Source organism: Seriola dumerili, unplaced genomic scaffold (assembly GCF_002260705.1).
Source record: "Seriola dumerili isolate Sdu_G_001 unplaced genomic scaffold, Sdu_1.0 BDQW01000322.1, whole genome shotgun sequence".
Taxonomy (NCBI): domain Eukaryota; kingdom Metazoa; phylum Chordata; class Actinopteri; order Carangiformes; family Carangidae; genus Seriola; species Seriola dumerili.
Window position 1 is genome coordinate 2173276 of NW_019174577.1, and position 18970 is coordinate 2192245.

Consider the following 18970-nt stretch of genomic DNA (forward strand, 5'->3'; position numbering starts at 1 on the left):
AAATAGAAATTGTTTCACATAGTCTATGCCTGTAAATAGTAATAGTAATCATTTGTCCAGAATGTGTGTTTAAATGAATCACACAAGACGTTGGCTTACTGTTTTTATTAAATACAGAGCTTCTTCAAGACCCAAGTTATGAACATTGTTTTTCTCTAAAATATTTTATGAATAAACAGAATTCCAGTGTCGGCTCATATTGTACCAAGACTGTATCAGTATCACATATAGCCACCAAGACTTTCATGACTTTAGCTTTTATCACTAGTTCAACATGTTGTAGCTGCCAGCTGATGTTATCCTCCACGGAGAAGGCAGATGCAGAGAGACATAATGAAGCTGAGTGAAACCTGTTATTTTACAAGGCATTGAAACTTCACAGAAAGAGGCACAAGAAAAGCAGCAACACGCTAATGCTACAAAAGAGAAAAGTGACGGCCATTAGTTTATCCATTCAGTTGAATGCAAATGTTTCATTTACATGAAAGAAATGTCAGTGTGAGAAGATGATTGCGGATGGTACAGAACTGGGCAGTAATTCAATATTTTGTATTTCGATCTTGAGGAAATAACTGTAACACATTCTGTAAATATTACAAAAGCAAAATAAAAAAGCTGATCTCATTATCTCACATAAAGAGATCTAACACAAATTTGCCAATTATGTTTCCAGTTTTATATCACCATGCAGTTCACAGCACTGTACGATATGCTAGAAAGTAAATACTGGTATTAAATCATTTAAAATTCTTACCATAGTCTAGCTTTTGTTCTTGATGGGCTTTATCTGGGAGGGATAAGTGGAGTCGACCACATGACATAACAGGACATAACAGAACACAACGCGCTGCATTGGCTTTAACTTTTGAAATATACAGTGGCTTTCAACAATGTGCCATCAAAGCTCAACACAGTGCAGGTTTACACACAATGATATAAACGGATTAAACTCTACTGCACAACACCACTACCAATATTAGTATTTCATTTTTACCCTGATCCTCGCTATGAATTACTTCATGAATAAATATTATACAAAAAAGTACAAAGTTCACAAGAAAGCATAAACAAACTTACAGTACATCTCCCTGTGTGCTGAACAAGTCATAACTATCAGTTAGTGCTTCCCACAGCCTTGAGATAATAGGAATAACGTAATATGAATTATGTAACATAATGTTATAATGAATAGTATAAAGATCATTCACAGTAGTGTATTTTAATTGTCCTGTGAGTCAGCTGAATGATGAATCACGTCCATCTCCAATATCACTTGTTCAAACAGCCTAAAGAATCTGATGAATGTAATAAAACATACTGTGCTGCATCTTATTAAAGCATCTACATAGTGTGCATTGATATGTTCAAGACAGAAGATAATGCGTAGCTGTATTGGTTAAAACCAATATCTTTTATTCTTCAGTTTGAAAGCTGCAATCTAAAAGCTGCTCCCTCTACATTTGTCGCCACCGGGCCCTTTGGGGGACATGCATATGAAATTGGCAGGAGCTGTCTTGAGATGTGTGTATGTCATGGGATTTCACAATCATTCTCCACTGGAAAGTTCACCTCAATTTTCTGGTTCTGGCTGAAGGAGTGCGGCCAGTGAAACACTCTGTCATAGAGTTGGGAATGAAAACTTACAGACTCTCAAGAGTTGATGGTATATGGTCGACAGCCGCTGTTCTTGTGTGTACTGTACAGCCCATTAGAGACGATAACGAGCACAGACGCAATCCTCTGTGAAAGTACAGTCAGATCTGACAGGTAGAAGGTGAAGGCATATCAGGACACTCTAGAAAGGCGTGTCCATCTGGCTGCACTTTGCAGCAGGCGGCACCACGCCATAGCTCCTCTCCTGCCACCTCAGCCACTGCATGTGGACCTCTTTCTGGACCTGTCAAACACACACACACTGCTTTATTTGCTGCGGGAGTGGAAGCTTCCGCAGGTCTATTTATTTAACAGAGAGATATGAGAGTGGTAACAATCTTCTTATCTAACTCTCGACCAGAAAGCAAATAGTTTAATTCCCAACATAGGTTCAGTGTTGAAACATAAAATTCCATTACTTGTTCCTCTTGCAGAGATGAAGTCATTTTATCTGGTAGTAAAGTAGTAAGGTTTCACTCCGTTTATTATTGGTGTATCAGTGAAATCTTGGAAGTATTAGAAATCACACATTTCCCTTGGCATCAGAACTATAATAACTGATAATCCACAGCTGTAAAGAATATAGATTTAAATCAAATGAACTAATCCATTATTTTTGATAATTCAGTCACTTCCAAGTATTACCCAAGCGGCTCTAAAGCCCCAGACAGATGAACATGGGTTTTAAGTTATTCAGTGGTGAATTTAAAACACTAAGACTTGTGTTGCCTTGAGACTGACTGGGGTTGGCCTCACATTAATCTTGGTGGTTACATAATATGGGCTCAGGGTCCTTCATTACGTGTTGAGGAGAAGAGAAGTGGCAGCTTATTTTGTGTTTTAAACCCTGACAACTCTAAACCATTCCCCCTTGCAGACATAAGATCTGGGAGGGGTTTATTATGCAACAGAGCGCTGTAAATTATGTGTGATTTGTTCAATGTGTGTGCCTTGTACTGACCTCTTGATTGAGAAAGCAATAGAGAATTGCTACAAGGAGTCCCTGTAAGAGAGATGGTTTAAATCATCATCATGCATCATTGATATGTAGCTTGTGAGAGGACAGCTTAAATGTCAGACAGAAATGAGAACTGATAGGTCGAAGAATGAGAATTAAAAACAGGTCAGGAAAATCGATTATGTTTCGCTCACACAGAGGGCAAACAAAGGTGGAATAAATAATGGTCTGGATTTATATCTCTGTAATACAATGCTGTAAACCATGCATAATCTAATCTCGTAAACTCTGCTGCCTTTCCTTTTATCACACCAAAACATGTAGAATAAAATTGGTCTTAGCTGTTTCACCTCTTTTACAAACAGTGCCTTTGTTACAGCTAAATGGGCACTGATGTAAGTTTGTAGGATCTCAGACTTATTTCACACCTCTGTGCCAAAATAATCTGAATTCTTAGCAGGACGGAGTGGACGAACAAAATCCAATTTGGGGAGCTGGCTAGGAAACCAGCTCGTGCCAGATGTGACATAAAGTGGAGGAAGCCATTTGACTTTTCCATGTCTCTGGCAGATGCAAACACCCTGTGCCAAGCTTCCCTCACATTCCAGCATGGCTAAGCCTTTTTCCACTAAGGAACTCATTAATTATAATTTGTTAATTTTTTTTCAAGAACATAAATACTGTTGGGCTTCAATCATTTTATTAAATAGGCAACCTAGCAACTCTACCTCCAAAGCTAATGATATTCCTATTAGCTTCAGCTGTACTATGCATTTGTTGGTAATTAGCAACTGTTAGCATGCTACCAACTAAGATGATGAACATGGAAAACATCACACCTAGTAAACATCAGTACCTTAGGACTGTGAATATGTTAGCATGCTGACGTTAGCATTTAGATCAGAGCACCACTGCCTAGGTAAGTCAATTCTTTTTACATCAGATGTCTGGAGTAAAGAGAATTTCAAGTTGGAATTTCAAAACCTTCCCACTGAAAAGCTTAATTACACATCTATAAATTAACACTTGTAAATGCAACATTTATTAATGCACAGAATATGTATAAAAGTGCAGAAAGCAAAGCAAATCCAAACCTGACTGACTTTCAAATTTAGACAAGTAATTGTGAAGAATGACTTTATTCAGGATATTGTCTAAATTAGATGCACTTATTTTGATAGATTGGATTTACTCCCATGGCCACTGATCAGATAATCACTGAGGGTACTCTAAAGAGATTACATTCTGAGTGTGTGTGTTTTGCTGTCAGAATACTGAGTGTACCTGGAAGGATCCCATGCAGAGCTCGATACAGAGGCGCAGGTTAACGCTGAAGTAGTCGGGCAGAAAATTGAAGAACATGTAGTGAGTGCCAAACAAAGGGATGAGGAGGAGGGTGGACTTAGTCAGGCGTCTGTTGCACACAAGCAAAAAAAAAAAAAAAAAAACAGGATGCAGGAGGGGAAGCTACTTGCAGGAGCCATTTATTGCATATCTTATCTGAAAGCTGCTCTGGATAGCATCATGCATACAGTCACGCTAATCAGCAGATGTTAGTCACGAGGATACTTGTGTGTGCATCAGGTTGAACATCGCTTTTGTTTGCGAGTGGAAAGGTAGTAGCAGGTGCATGATTCAAAGTGAGCATATTAAAATGTGAGTGCAGAGGTAACGTCTTTTTGTATGGGCAGGGGAACATCTTAATCCAGCTGCTACAAGCATCTCTTAACTTACCTGTGGTCTTTTATAAGATCCAGGTATACATGATGCAGCTGAACACTTTCAGTCAATTAGTGAGCCTATTCCAATTAGAAATTCTGATAACCCGCTTGGGAAGTGCAAAGGTAGACGTGGCCAGACTGACTAGTTTGTGGTTCAGTGGTGACTGAATGAATTATACATTGCCCACTGTGGCGTATCAACAGTTTTCACACAACTCGTATCTTTTCCAACATCAAAGTGTCTACTTATCAGAGCGGAGAGAGAGAAAGTATTTCAAAATCTGCCCATCAGGCTAAAAGAGCTTGACAGTTCAAGAGAAACAAGTCACATAGACACGACTTTGTAAATGCAAAACTGTGTCAGGAAAAGATTGATAAAAATCGCAAACATAAAGAATGCTTCAATTGGTAAATTCTGGATCAAATGCACAACTGACTGAAGTAGAAGATACTGTATCACTCCAGAGTTCGCTCGCTCATATTGTGTCTGCAGCTAAAGGATTACCTGTACTGAGAGGAGTTATTGAACTGAATCAACCGAGGATTGAGCTTCTGTATGAGGATTCTGATGATGTTCATGAAGAGCATAAAATTGACCTGTTGATATAAAAAGCAAGATTGTAAAATTAAAAAAAATAATAATGTTCAGCTTGAATGGGCTAAAGCCTTGACAGGTTTTATAGCAAATGCTGTTTACAACAACAAGATTATTGAATGTCATGGCAACAATACGAGCAGCCAAGTGTGTAATTGGCCATGACTGATGTGAAGGCATTTTTTGGCTTGCTGCTCTAATGTACACAAAATAAGTTTTTTCAAATCCTTTCTCAAAAACCATCTATGAAAAGAAAGTAATCAAACCATCTGCATAACAATTTGTAATCTGCTAGGTGCATAATAAAGGGTCCATCAATTTGTTCATTTCAGCACAATGGGGGCATTTACCGCTATGGACACAACAATTGGTCCCTTGATGATCCACCAGTAGGGCGAGTCCTCATTGATGTCCCAACATCTGTGTGGACAGACATTTTGAAAGGTGCACTTTAATCAAGTCTGTGCAATTTCTCTTCTGAAACATCTGTTGCAGTGTCCTGGAAATGTATACAAGAAATAAATGAACTTGTGAAGATGGAAATGATAGTGGAAGATTATACAAACTCTGTGTCCTCAAAATACACCCTTGATCCAATCCACAGGATGATGAAGAGCACAGGTACACCTGTGGAGTGGCAGAAAAACGATAACTATGATGAATCATAATTATGTCAACTTTTCTAATATCCACATTGATCTGTACAGCAAGAACTCAAAGTAAATGCAATAATTAAGAGGCTATAACAGTATACATGTAGAATGTAGAAGTTTTCATCTGTTTCTTGCCTCACTACCACTAAAACAAATTCCTGTACATTCATTGTACTTGGCAAGTAAAGTTGTGCCAAGTAAGTGCCTGCGACTGTTGCACTGACCCCTTTCATTTAATTCAAGTTTTTAAGAAATCAACATGAACATTTTTGAATAAACACTGAACCCGCAAACATAATCGAATCAAATGGTAGTGACCACCACAGGGATGTAAACTTTAATTCAGTTTGTTTTGTAATTACAGTTGATGCCACTGAGCCAGGAGAGTTTCTGGCTGTATTAAAATAATAAGCTGCGGATGTTGGCTGATGGCAGTCTGTCTGCTTCTCGTTGTCCCTACAGACTGTTGTGAAAGCTCTTTAAAACACAGAATTATAATGAGCCTCAAACGGAAGGGAACTATTTTAACTGTTTATCTCAATATGTCTGTAAAAGGACTGTATAATATAAAGTTGACATGTGATCTTTACATTATCATTTTAGATTGTTTAGATTATAGAGTTTCAGTGTGTGTGTGTGTGTGTGTGTGTGTGTGTGTGTGTGTGTGTCTCAATTTGTGATCGTAGGCCCCTTGGCACGACACTGAGAGGGGTAGATATGATATGTGGGAATTTAAAAGTACATGTTAGTTGGCAGTAATTAAAGGTCAAAAATTGTAATTCCTCAGTGAGTGACCCTGTGGACACATAACGTAAATGTCAAAATATTAAACTTTGAAACTGTCGTTCTGATTTTTAAATTACCCAAGATGTAGCAGCATTACCGGGGGGGGGGCTTTGTATTAAATACTAACAAAAATCATCATTTAATTCAGTGCACTACACTTATTTCTAGACTGAGGTCATGACCTCTGTTATAGCAAGTACAGCCATTTTCCAAAATAAACAGTCATGTTCCACTATCCATTGATTTTTAGCATGTCATAAATGGTCAGAAAAAGTTCTTATCTAGTCTTTTTAAATCCTTTATTTTGTAATCTTTGCATCTATTACCTAGTAATGTTTAAGATGGGCCTTAGTTTATTTATTAATATATATTTTTTCATATGGGATCCTGTATTTACAATGTGGGATCTCTCACACTGGAACCAAACACTTCAAATTTAGTCTGCAGCTCAGCATAACAAATGTTGGAGAAACCGCATATCAAGGTTTCTCACCCCATCCCAGGAGGCTGAAGCCCCACAGGCATCGACGGCTGTGATAGAAGGAGGAGAGCAGCAGGGAATTTAGGTAGAGCGCCTCCACCAGGAGCCAGAAAAAGTTAGCCATTACACAGTAGTGACAGAAGACCACAGAGCTCTTACAGGCAAACTGGACAGAAAAAGACAGGAAGGAAAAGGACAGAGAAGTGATTGTAAGGAGGAATTAGTATGAGAAAGGAGAAATACACAATATGTGATGAGATTAGAGAAATCTGTCAAGAGAATTTTCTTAATACAGCCAGGAGCCTCTTGTCCTCAATGTCATTATCTTACTGTGGAAAGGGTGCAGTGGTTTGTGTCGTCACTTGAGAACAGAGTAGCGTCCTTTATGAACACCGCCACAGCTTTGAGGATAAATGTAATGAACAGCTGGATGTGAATGAAGTTCCTGGCACACCGTAGCTTCCTGTTGAAAAAAATAGGTCATGGAAGTGATGGTGTTGTGGTATGATTTCAAAGAGTTTTCATGGCAAACAGACTAGATTTATAAAACCATACACTGCCTGGACAGATGAAAAAGAAAACTTTCATGAAGAGGTTTTCTGTTTCTACACATTCCCAGTTCTATTAACCCGGTGAATCCAAGAGCTGGGTGGGTGAGGAGTCGGTGTGAGGAGGCCATTGACACTGTGACAGTCACTTGCTAAGTGGACTATAGGACCTGTTACATCCACTCCGTGTCAACGTGGGTCAAACTCCAAGACGGACAATATTGGAGTGTCAATGAGTCAATGGCTCTAAAATAGAATAAATAAATAAAACAAAATATAAGACTTCTTCCTTAAAGTATAGTTTGACACTTTGCGAAATGAATGCGCATTATCAGCTTTCTTGAGAAGATTGACACCACTCTCGTGTGAGCAGGCCAGCTGAGCCAGCAGGATATATAAAGGAGAACTGGAGCTGTAGCTTCATATTTAGCGTTCAGACAAGGGACTGGTAGCTATTAAACTTACAATCTAAATCTCAACAAGAAAGTGAATAAGAATAATTTCCCAAAAAATGTTTTACTAAATACTACATCTGGACAGCATTTTCAATGGATCACTAAATGTGGCAGAGCTGCAGAAATACCATGTGTAGGATGTGAATGATATCACCTCTCTTTTTGTTATACCCAGGTCTAAGAGTGCATTGGTATCATCATTTTTTGTTCAAAGTGCAACAATATTGCTATTGTTTGGCTCTTTGTGGTAAATGAACATACCTGAAATTTATCAAAATGCACTAGTTACTGATGAAAAAAAAATCACTCAAATTCTATCTGAACTTATTCTGTTACTATCTGTTACTACTGTTCCTACCTGAAGAGCAACAGGATCAACACAGCAACAACCAGCACCACTAGAGATATGCTGTAGCCGATGGTGTATATCAGCTTCACAGTGGCAAAGTAGGATTCTTCTGTCTGAAAACAAGATGAGAAAGAACATTTTGTATAAAAAGGCGTTATACTCAAATATCAAAGCTTTTCAAAATGCTGTCAGGCTTCAAAATGAATATAATGTCTCAAAATGAGACAAAATTGCAGACTAGCTTGAGACTCAGCTGTACTGAAGACATGACTGCAGAATAACTGCAAGAAAGCTTTTTCCATATTTTCAGGCTGGGTCTAATGGCAGTCAGACTGGACTACGTAATCAACTCGAAAAAACATGAAAAAGCTAATTAATCACAATAACATCAAAACTTGTAATATATGACTTCCCACTGTTGCTTGTGGAAGACTTAAACTCAAGACGAAAGATCCTCTGTATAGCACCAAAAATAGTTTTCTCTTAAGCACCATTTTAATAATTTCAGCCTTGCAAAAGTATTTTCACATTATGAACATTTATGTTTGAATATACTGTCTTTTCTCCTCCAGAGAGGCAGTGGACCAGTAAACCTATATATCTGGATCTCAACTACCCCGAGAGAAGCAAATGAGCAGCATTTTCAATTCATTGCAGTCTGACAGACTAAACCAAAAAAATTTGACAAAGACCTCTTGAAACATGGTACCTTTTTCTTTTCATATTTAGCTTGTTTGGTGTGTCAATTTCTGAAACTGAGAAAGAGTGTTTTCCCTTTTTCCTTTTGTCTCCTTGTTCCTGCTGCGTCTCCTCCTGCTTCCAATTTTCACCATGACCTCTGAACTCTCAGTCTGGAGTCACTCATTCCCCAGTGTGACCTCTGTAAATCTCACCTCAGGAATGTCATCATCCACACTGCAGGCAATGTGGTACGGTGGGAAGGCCCCGGACCAACCTCCACTGGTGCAGTTACGGCTCACTGAACCTGAGGTGAAAGGCAAAGAGAACAACAATTCATTATGAAGAGATTAACTTCACAGCAGAATCCCTATAGAGAGAAAAACATATTCAGGGAAAATGCATTTAGCCATGCCATCACCGGATAGCTATGTCAGTCCACCGGAAGATTAATCCTCCTGACTTTGGTGATCCCCTGACTTTTCCTCTAGTGTCACCATGAGGTTGGCATTAGGTTTTGAGTGAATTGTCTCAAAAACAACTGGATGGAATAACATGAAATTTGATATACTCATTCATGTTTCCGTCAGGATGACTTTCATTGACTTTGATGATAACTCTTCATTTATCATCTGGTCAAAATTTTAGATCGCCCAGTATTTTAGTTTATGACCAAATACCTGCAAAACTATTGTAAAGTGTACTTTGTTTTTAATGCTATAGCTATAGCATGCTAACATGCTGAATTAAGAGAATGACAAAGAGCCCATAATTGCGAGTTTATGATTTGTAAATGGCGTTCATGTCATCATCCAAGTTGTAATTATGCCTGGAAAAGACTTTTCCGCAAACTGATATATTCGATATGGAGCTTAATAATATGGAAACCCTGAAACCAAAGCACATGTGGAAACAAATGTGTAAATGAACGACTGAATGAATGAGTAAGTAAATAAATGAAATCCTCAGAATCAAAAACACCCTTTGCTCTCATTACGTCAATTTAGCTTAATTTTGTCTCACTAGTGAACATGCGGCTCTCATCACACCATGTGATCCTTTATTCACCTGTGTTGTTTTTCAAGAGGGAGAAGACTGCAGGACAACCTCTGTGAACCGTTTCTCCAATGGCTGCATGAGGCCAGCAGATGACTGCATCCCAGGATGGCGGACAACCTTTTCGGAGGTGGTTTAGGAGGAGAAAGGAGAAGTTTAAAAAAAAAAAAAATATATATATATATATACTATATATATATATATATATATATATATATTGACAGGACATTCCATGAACACCAATTTGTACACGCCGTCTTATAGACGCAGCAGAAATGCATGCAGTTTAAATACATATACTCGTGGCGATACAGCAGAGGTAAATGAGGTGTTTATACTTCCCAACATTTTTCAAACCCACAACATCCGCCTCTGTGTAAACTGTATTAAGACAAGAATGAGGGAGTACTCTAGATCTCCGAGCAAGACCTTTATCTTGAGATAGATTACATACATAAATCCTTGTATAACTATCCTTAATGGCCTCCTCCACAGATGCATCACAGTGATAGATCACCCAGTGCGTTTTCATTCTGCAGTTGAGACGCCATCAAGAATCTGCTGTGACAACTGACGATACTTGATTCCAGCCTAGACTCTTGTATTTAATGTGAACATTTGCTACTGGAGCGGGGTGATTTTAAAATGAAAGACACACCTTCATGGCTTCTGTTGGCCTGCGCTGCAATATACTGAAGGCAGCGACGCTGTTCTTTCTCCAGCTGAAATATGTACTCACATTCAGGATGAAGGCTCGATAAAGCCTAGAGACAGAAGGAGGGAAGGAAGAATAGAGAGAAGGGATTTTCTATTAGATACATATAGACTTTTAGGCAGAGGATTTGGTGGACGATCAGTGTGTAATTACATGAAATGGCATTTCATCTGGGGAAAAAAAAAAAAGCATCCCACTTTATGAGTACACTGTGCCTTTCATAGGAAGTGCTTTCCCACTTAAATCCTAACTTTTTGGCAAAATGCACCTATTTCCATTGGTGGCATTAAGCAAAACAATCTCTCACTATAGTGCACAGAGAGCAGAAGCTCAGAAAATTAATTAAATGAGTTTGTCTCTAAGAACATAGATGATTGTCTCAACTCTGCACTCCATCCATTTAATACCGCTCAGAGATTCTTGTGTTTGTCTGCCCTTGTTCATCACTCTGTTTCCCAATGTCAAAGAAAAATAAAGTAACTGGATTTGTATTGGACTTCGGCCTGACCTTTATCTCGGACTAAAACAAATAAGAACATCTTGTTTCAGAGAAAGAAAGGGGTTGATGTAAGATAGATGTTGGAGGGTAACGTGGAGAGAGGGTGGATGGAGGAAACACAGCAAAGAGGACCACAGTGTCATTACTCTGTGGTAATTATCCTTTTAGCTGTACCTGAAAACTGCGAGTGAATGTGTAGTTCAGTGCACTCTGTTGTTAACCTCCGTCTGTGCCAGTGAATCCTTGTTATTTATAGAAAGTTTACTAAAAGAGTATGAAAGTTTATGAGGTGATATTATCCAACTTCTGTGAAAAGGTATAAACATTCATGTATTGTGTTGGCCATGCATTCATTACAATTAATTGCTTTTGAACATTGCAGCTAATACACTGGATATTGATGTCAGCAGTGAGAGGTGTACAGAAGTGATAGTTTTCAAACAGGGTTGTGTTTTGATCATAGTGTGAAGGAAGCATTCCTTCAGAATGGGTAATAAATACGGGTGAGCAGAATGGATAATATCCATTAGTAGAGAGGGGTGTCCAGATGACAGGAACGCTCAAGGAAAGGATAAACATGGCCAGGCGGTCAATGTATACACTGTGGCTTTGTGGTCAGGTGTTACACTCTCAGGTCAGCTTCATACGGTCCATATTTTTTACATTTCATTGCTGCTACTCGCTACTCCTACATTTCATACTGCGAATGAGCTCAGGTATCAAATCATCATTATGCTGCCTTCAGGAGCCAAGTGGAAATGTGAGGTGAGCATGCAAGTTCTCAAAAGAAAAAAAACAACTTGGGACTAAAATGGTATGTTTAATTCTTATTACATTTTTACATACCTTTTACCACTAAAAACTCCCAACTTTATTGAATAAATATTTTATAAAAGTCATTATATTTCTGTACCTACTGAGACAGCTGGTGCTGAGTGGAGTATCTTGTTTGGATGGGCTACACCGCCATGGGAGAAATTCAAGTGGCATTTATTTGTTTATTTCATGCTGCCAGTGAACTTAAGTGGTCTGAATTTAAAGGTCAGAGCAGCAGGCTGGGTCTTGTTTTGTTAGGCTTGACAACGTACTGCAACAGTGTGTTTCCCGATGAAATGTCTCGCATGGTACTGCGACTGGAATTTCTATTTGCTCGTTTTCATGTACCTAGATTTTGACATCGTATAATACCTGTGTTCACTTTTTTTTTAATCTTCTTAGGCATTAAGGCTATGGAAAGTGCTGGCATTTTGGAAATAATGAAATGATTCATTCATGTGCATCACTCTATTCCTCTGTTTATTGTTTAATTACTTTAATGATGCTGTTATTGACTTAAACTGTAACAACTGTAACAATTTTATTCTGGTGCAGAATTTGCTATAAAAAAAAGAAAAATATCTTTTTAAAAATCACAGATGAAAAAAAAGAAGCTTTTCCCCCCAATTTAAGCATAAGCTTTTTCTCTGCATGGGCCTTGAAGTCATCTTTGTCCAGTGATAGTGGCGAGGAAGTGTGACGCACATTGTAAAGTGAGAATGAATTACAGCAGTGTGTTTGTGCAATCAGAGGGGAACAAATGGAGGAAAAAAACAACACCAAAGTAGACGAAAGAAGAAAAAGGAGGACTTATAGGCATGAAAGTAACCATGATGCCCCCATTTCCAAAATTACTCAACACTCTGAGAGTGTTTTGCATTTTGTTTTTGCCTGTGCAGAGTTATTTTGAGGCTCTTATCTATGAAGTATTTCTGTGCCATCTGAGTTTGAATATGAATTTCTAATATTGAATTTTTTTCAGTATCAAAATCAGACTTTGAATTTTAAAAACCATCAAATTTCTAGCACTGAATTTTTTTTTGCCTCTGATTTTTTTTCAATGTTGAAATAAATTCAGTGTAAAAAAAAATTCAATTTCTAAAAAAAATTCAGTCTAAAAAAATTCAACATCTCAAAAAATTCAGTCTGACTGAATTTTTTGAGGTTGAATTTGATGGTTTTTAAAATTCAAAGTCTGATTTTGATACTGAAAAAATTCAATCTTAGAAATTCATATTCAAACTCAGATGGCACAGAAATACTTCCATACTTATCTGAGTTGCGCTTTTCATTTCAGAAGACACATTTAATAAAACACAACAGGTCCTAGGTACAGCCCTAACTAGAGATGCCCGTCAACATGTTGACAGTCTGTCCCATGAGAACTTAGTAGTCATTACTACATTACGTGTCGGACAACACCCATTTTCGAATTCTGCCTTCATTTTGATCTCAACTACAGAACTGTTTTGTGACTGCATCTTGCCTGTTGTCATGCAATCCCGGTGATAAAAAGACAGACAGGCAGACAGATATAAAAACAGCTGCCAAAGCTGCTCACTCCCTCAGTGGTAGTTCCTGCTACAGTAGCGCTCTCCAGGACCACATTTTGCCATGATGATACAACCACACAATACTAGTCATGTTGTTGCAGCAAGTAATAAAGTCATTTGTGTTACTGACTGGCATATTGCACAGACTTTTGTACTTGTTTGAGCTCAGTTCCGTCTCATTTGGAAAGACCAGAGGGAAAAAGAGTCTCTTTGTGACATGATGCAAGCAAACACTTAATGAAATGAAGCTTCTGAAGCTAAATTCCTCTGGGACCACAAACGCTCCCTGTGGAGAGCGCTGATTTCCCCAACTCGCCAGCCTTCCGAGTGTCATCCAATAGGATGAACTGTGTGTGTGGTATCAACATTTCCATTAAAAAGATCTATGAGTTTCTCTGAGGGGGAAACAACAACATCTGCACCCGTACAAACCCACCTGGAGCTGTTTCAAGAAATTATATGACTGAGCACCGCCTTGCATAGACATCGTTTTTTATTGATGTTATTGGAAAAAATGTTGTATTTGACTTGCAGGGTTGTCGCACCAATCCTGAGGAACAATTTCTTAATTGCTTTGGAAGCAGAGGTAAAATGCCAAATGAGTAGCAAATTAGCCGAGCACAAACAGGCTGTTTCTAATCATAAAAGTACAGTAAAAGAAAATGATGAAGGGGATTAAGGGGGTTTTCTTGTTATAAAAGCATGGATACAGATTTAGATGCAAACAAATGATGTTCTTTGAAGGAACATGCTGCGAAAATCAGTCATACATGTAGATATGAAAGAAACAGTCTGCCTCTGTGATAACACACCGAGTCAAATCAGGAATAATGTAGCTTGAAATGAACCTGAGAACAGGTAGAGATACTGAAACTGGTTTGAACATTTGAACATTGAAAATCTTCATTTCTGTTTCTCCGATGCGATCACTCGTCTCAGCTCTTTCTCTCCTCTCCATACACACACACACACACACACACACACACACACACACACACACACACACACACACACACACACACAATGATATTCTGAGAGCGAACCCAAAGCTTGTGTTTGTGCAGAATAACCAGCCATTTAAGTAACTATGACGAAAACATACTGCAGAATAAACATAACACAGAAAACTAGTTGGGAGCTGAACAAAATTCTCCTGGCAGTTGTTGGAAGGACGATGTGTTTCCCCCATTTTCTTTAAGCAAGTAGGAACAATATGCAAGCTCTTAGCACCATCAATGAATGGACATGTTGGAAGCAACCTGGGCAAATCGCTACCAGTCCTCTTTGTTCCAAATGCAATGCTAATACTCTAATGAGAGGTGTTATTGTGCAATTTACTCAGCAATTACTGCTCTCCCTGTTCAAAGGCAGGTGAGGGACGCATGGAAAAAGAAAAGTTCCACTTTGGCTCCTGCAGGGAAACTGAATTCAGTCAGGGTTTGCCGTGCGTGTTTCAAGGTGGGACATGTATGCAGGTACAGTGGTATATTATTTTCTGCTAAACTGTAATTGTGTTGTTATAATCCACTGGTTGAGCATTGAATTACCAGAGAATAAGGGCACTTATATTCAAAACAGAAAGATATATGCACTCATGTTACCAAAAAGTGCACTAGACAAAAGCATCAGCTGAATCACGCACCGTATGTCCGATGGGGGTCATGTACCGCACATGGCTTCCCTGTTTATATGCAAAGGAGATGCTGTGAAGACATTTTATTCTACGTAAGAATGGCGTCCAGTTGGGAGGAAGCGAACAAAGCTTTGAATGGCAGGGGGTGAGTTATAAAGTGAGAGTCAAGACACGGTGGTTACGAGCCCTGAGGGTGCATGGCATGATGGGATAAAGTGAGACACTACGCTGCATTTAAGAGACACAAACAGAGATAGGTGGATAAGGGGGAGGCGGGGGTTGCATAAGGTAAGTCTGGGTAGTATGAGCCATGAAACTAAATGCAAAGCCGAAGTCCCCTTCACATTGCCAGGCTACTGTGCAGTCTGCTGTAAAAATTTTCTCTGAGAGGTGAAGCCCATTATCCACTAACTACCCAGAAAGGGGCCATCGGATTGGGCTCACTTTGCAGATGTTGCCTTCTATTTTAAACCGCGAACAAGGTGTACTTTCACACAGCAGCAGTGGTACTCCGGCACAGTATAAAAATATAAAACATGTCCAGTCAATCTGAAAGGCAGCACAAACACAGTTGGTATGTAGGTCTATGTAAGTGTGTCAAATACATTTTTTCCAAAGATGGTTTATGTCACTTTAAGTAGTTCTTATCACGCTGACGTATGTTCAAATGTTCATTTTTCAGATATGTTTGGTTTTAACAAGTTATTTGATGCGATAAAACGGAAGTGTAACATCGTGATTGACAGCTGTGACTGACTGAATTGGGTCGAGTGGGACCTCGATACCACGGCGCAAGTATCCAGGATATTTTGGCTTGTGGAAACAAACAAGTGGAGACACATGGTCCATCTTTATATTCAGTCATTGCATATAACGTGTTCATTTATGAGAATTAGAGACGCTAGCAGGCAGACCTTCAAACATAGCCACATTATATCTTGTTTGATTAATCTGTTTCTGCATTTCTAACTTGTCTTTTCGCAAGCGGTTTTCCTGGTTCCAGTCTTTGTGCTAGGCTAAGCTAACCGGCTATACAAAAAGCAAAACTAAGCAGTCCATCTGCTTAGTTTGTAGAGTGAATCTAGTTCGTGCAAGTAAGATGCATGTTTGGACATTACTAAGCCAAAAAAATATTATTTTATTTTATGTTATTTTCCTCTTCATCTTCCTTTCTTTTTTTTTTTTTGCTGGTTACATTGACATTCAAAAGACTAGAGACCTGCCATAAACTACTGTTCTTGTTTTCCTTTGAAATGTGTGTGTGTGTGTGTGTGTGTGTGTGTGTGTTTGTTTTATGGATCCCCGTAGTTCATTATAATTCTCTGCAGTCCTGAGCAGTGAAAGAGAATAGAATGAAGTGGAACACGGTGATGAGTGTCTGCCCTGTTCCTATTCTCTCTCTGCCTCGATGATCATCATACCACCCGTTTGCCTGCTTCTCATATTTCTATTCCGTTATGGAAATTAGCGAGGTGGCCATGTAATAATACTTCTATAAAGATGTTGATTATGAGAAAAACTGTTGTGAGCGTCGGTGTGTGAATGTGCATACATGTGTACTGTTTGTTGCCTTGCCTTGCTTCCTCACAGTTGATTGGCCAAAACAAATTGTACAAACTAGACTGTAAATTAAGTGGTAATATCAGCAAACAAAACTCATACTGTTTCATCCAAATGGTTTTTCACATTCCTGAATGTGTGTGTGTGTGTGTGTGTGCGTGGATCTCAGTGGACTAATGGAAAAGATTCCAAATGTCATGGTATTAAATCAAATAAATATAAAATTTCCTAGACTAATTTCTCATACTTTTTGCATATATGTTTTAGATGTGAACACATAGACGCTACGTCTTACCTATAGCAAAACCTTATTATCCACATGCACACACACACAGACACACCCATCTCCAAAATGTAAATGAATGGGTACAAGAAAGTAATAAAACAATAGTAGATCACAGATAATAACAGCAACAGTAGATCAAGGCCAAACTAGTGATTTTCTGTCTCTGCGCCGGCGACAGATCTGGATGTTTTAAGGTTGTCTGTATGTACTTATAGCCGTCCCATTCTCATGAACGCAATATCTCAAGACTGCCATGAGGAAATTTCTTCACATTTTGCACAAATGTCCACTTGGACTCAAAGATGTACTGATTAGACTGTACATACTCCTGTTTTTTGTTGACCTATCCATCCACCCTACACTCCTCCTGATACGGTCTTTGTTGCTATTTATACTACGTCACCCCTTTTTTCCCTTTGTTCCTATCATCATTTCTACGGCCACTAGATGTCGCCTAACAACAAAACATAACTATAGGTCATGATAACCTGCTGCACAAAACGACCTACAGGCTTGTTTTTTGTTTTACAGGAGAACAGTTTCCACAGAACATGTTTTTGGCCTCAACTCAAGAATTCATACGCTAATTATAACGCAATTTAACACAAATGTTTAATAGGATAAAATGATGAAGTTATGACATTTTATAACTTTTAAGGTCAACTTCACTGTGACATCATAATGTTCTGCAAAAATGCTGTAACTCAGGAACAGAAGAGGAGATTGTGACCATATTTCCTGCAACTTGCCTGGTTGGCAGAAGCATACAACCGCAGGGTGGTAGGCCATTACTAGTTTATTATGGATGACTCGGCAGGTCATTTGGTTTGTAAAATTACAGAAAATTGAGCAATGTGTCCATGGTGAGCAAATCAAAAGTGTTGTTGTGTCAGACCATAAGTCCAAATCCCAAAGTTTCATTTTACTATAGTAGTGGACATAAAGCAACCAGGAAATATTCACATCTGGAACCAGAATAGAAGATATATTACTCACAACCCATATGCACTATATATGCAGCACACACAGGCACATACACATATACAAACCTTGTCCCTTATCTCATATAAATCTGCTCCAAACTGATTCTGATTTAATGTGAAAGATAAACCTTTACACATATAAAGGTCATGATCATCCGTGGCCACACACACACAGAGAACAATGAAAATACTGTGGTGTCTCTCTTCAAGCACTTACCATAAATGGGGCTGGACTGCTTATAATACAAACTCAGTTTACACACTTTACATTCTTTCACTGCATAAATGAAATGCCTCTATCTCAAGAAAGTGACCAGTCACTATTAAGGTGAGTAGGACAGTAGCTACTTTGGATCACTGTGAAGAACCACAGTGCTGCAGAAACAGCTACCTGCGCACACTGATGAATATAATGGGCAAAAGAAAGAGAATCATGGAGTCTATTTTTGAACAAAAAATTCATACAAAAAGGTAATTTTTTTTTATCTCAGAAATAATGCAGTTGTTCAGTTTTTCAGAAAAAAAAAAAAAACAACTCTAACGATTTCTTATAATAGAGCTGCAAGTTTTAAACATGGTAATGGTCCTCTTTTTTTCACACACATGAAGTAAAAGTAAATCACTCACAGTTGAAGCCAAACACAGAGTGAGAAAAATCCCTCTGATGTGGAGACAGGACATGTTGACGGTTCAGTATCCTCCGCTCACTCCAGCGTGGCGCTTTTCGTCACTGAGACTGCAACCCACTCCTGCAGGACGGGTTGCTGAGCCCCTCTCTCTCCCCAGGTGTGAATAGACAGCTCATCAAGAACTAAGCTATAGCGTAGGAATTCCTGTTTATTTTCAGAATAAAAGCCCCGCTCCCAAGCTGTCAGTAACAAATTGTTGTGGATAAATTATTTTTTGCATATATCCGTAGGTTCGAGAAAAAGAAGTGACCAATAACACTACGATGGGGAGATTGAAGTCAAATTAACCAAGTGAAGCACAGT

The 18970-nt window shown here is 38.7% G+C and overlaps 1 protein-coding gene across 1 annotated transcript; it reads right to left on the reverse strand.

The window, feature by feature from the left end:
- Positions 1–1644: 1644 nt before the first annotated feature.
- Positions 1645–18659, reverse strand: LOC111232200 (growth hormone-releasing hormone receptor-like). Its single transcript, XM_022759603.1, has 13 exons — positions 18606–18659; positions 10592–10697; positions 9946–10053; positions 9093–9184; positions 8209–8312; positions 7178–7310; positions 6860–7013; positions 5494–5554; positions 5278–5347; positions 4838–4929; positions 3896–4025; positions 2615–2656; positions 1645–1897 (listed from the first exon to the last, which is right to left on the reverse strand). Exons 1-13 carry the CDS (start codon positions 18657–18659, stop codon positions 1796–1798), a joined length of 1248 nt encoding a protein of 415 aa, XP_022615324.1. The 3' UTR covers positions 1645–1795.
- Positions 18660–18970: the final 311 nt, after the last annotated feature.

Bases quoted from the DNA above. Each gene is read 5' to 3' on its own strand.
- LOC111232200 (XM_022759603.1), bottom strand. From the start codon at position 18,659: ATGTCCTGTCTCCACATCAGAGGGATTTTTCTCACTCTGTGTTTGGCT. The intron at 8,313-9,092 runs GTGAGATTTACA...TCTTGTTTTCAG, and splicing joins TGGATGATGACATTCCTGAG to ACAGAAGAATCCTACTTTGC. The intron at 1,898-2,614 runs GTCAGTACAAGG...TGTGTTTGACAG, and splicing joins ATTGCTTTCTCAATCAAGAG to GTCCAGAAAGAGGTCCACAT.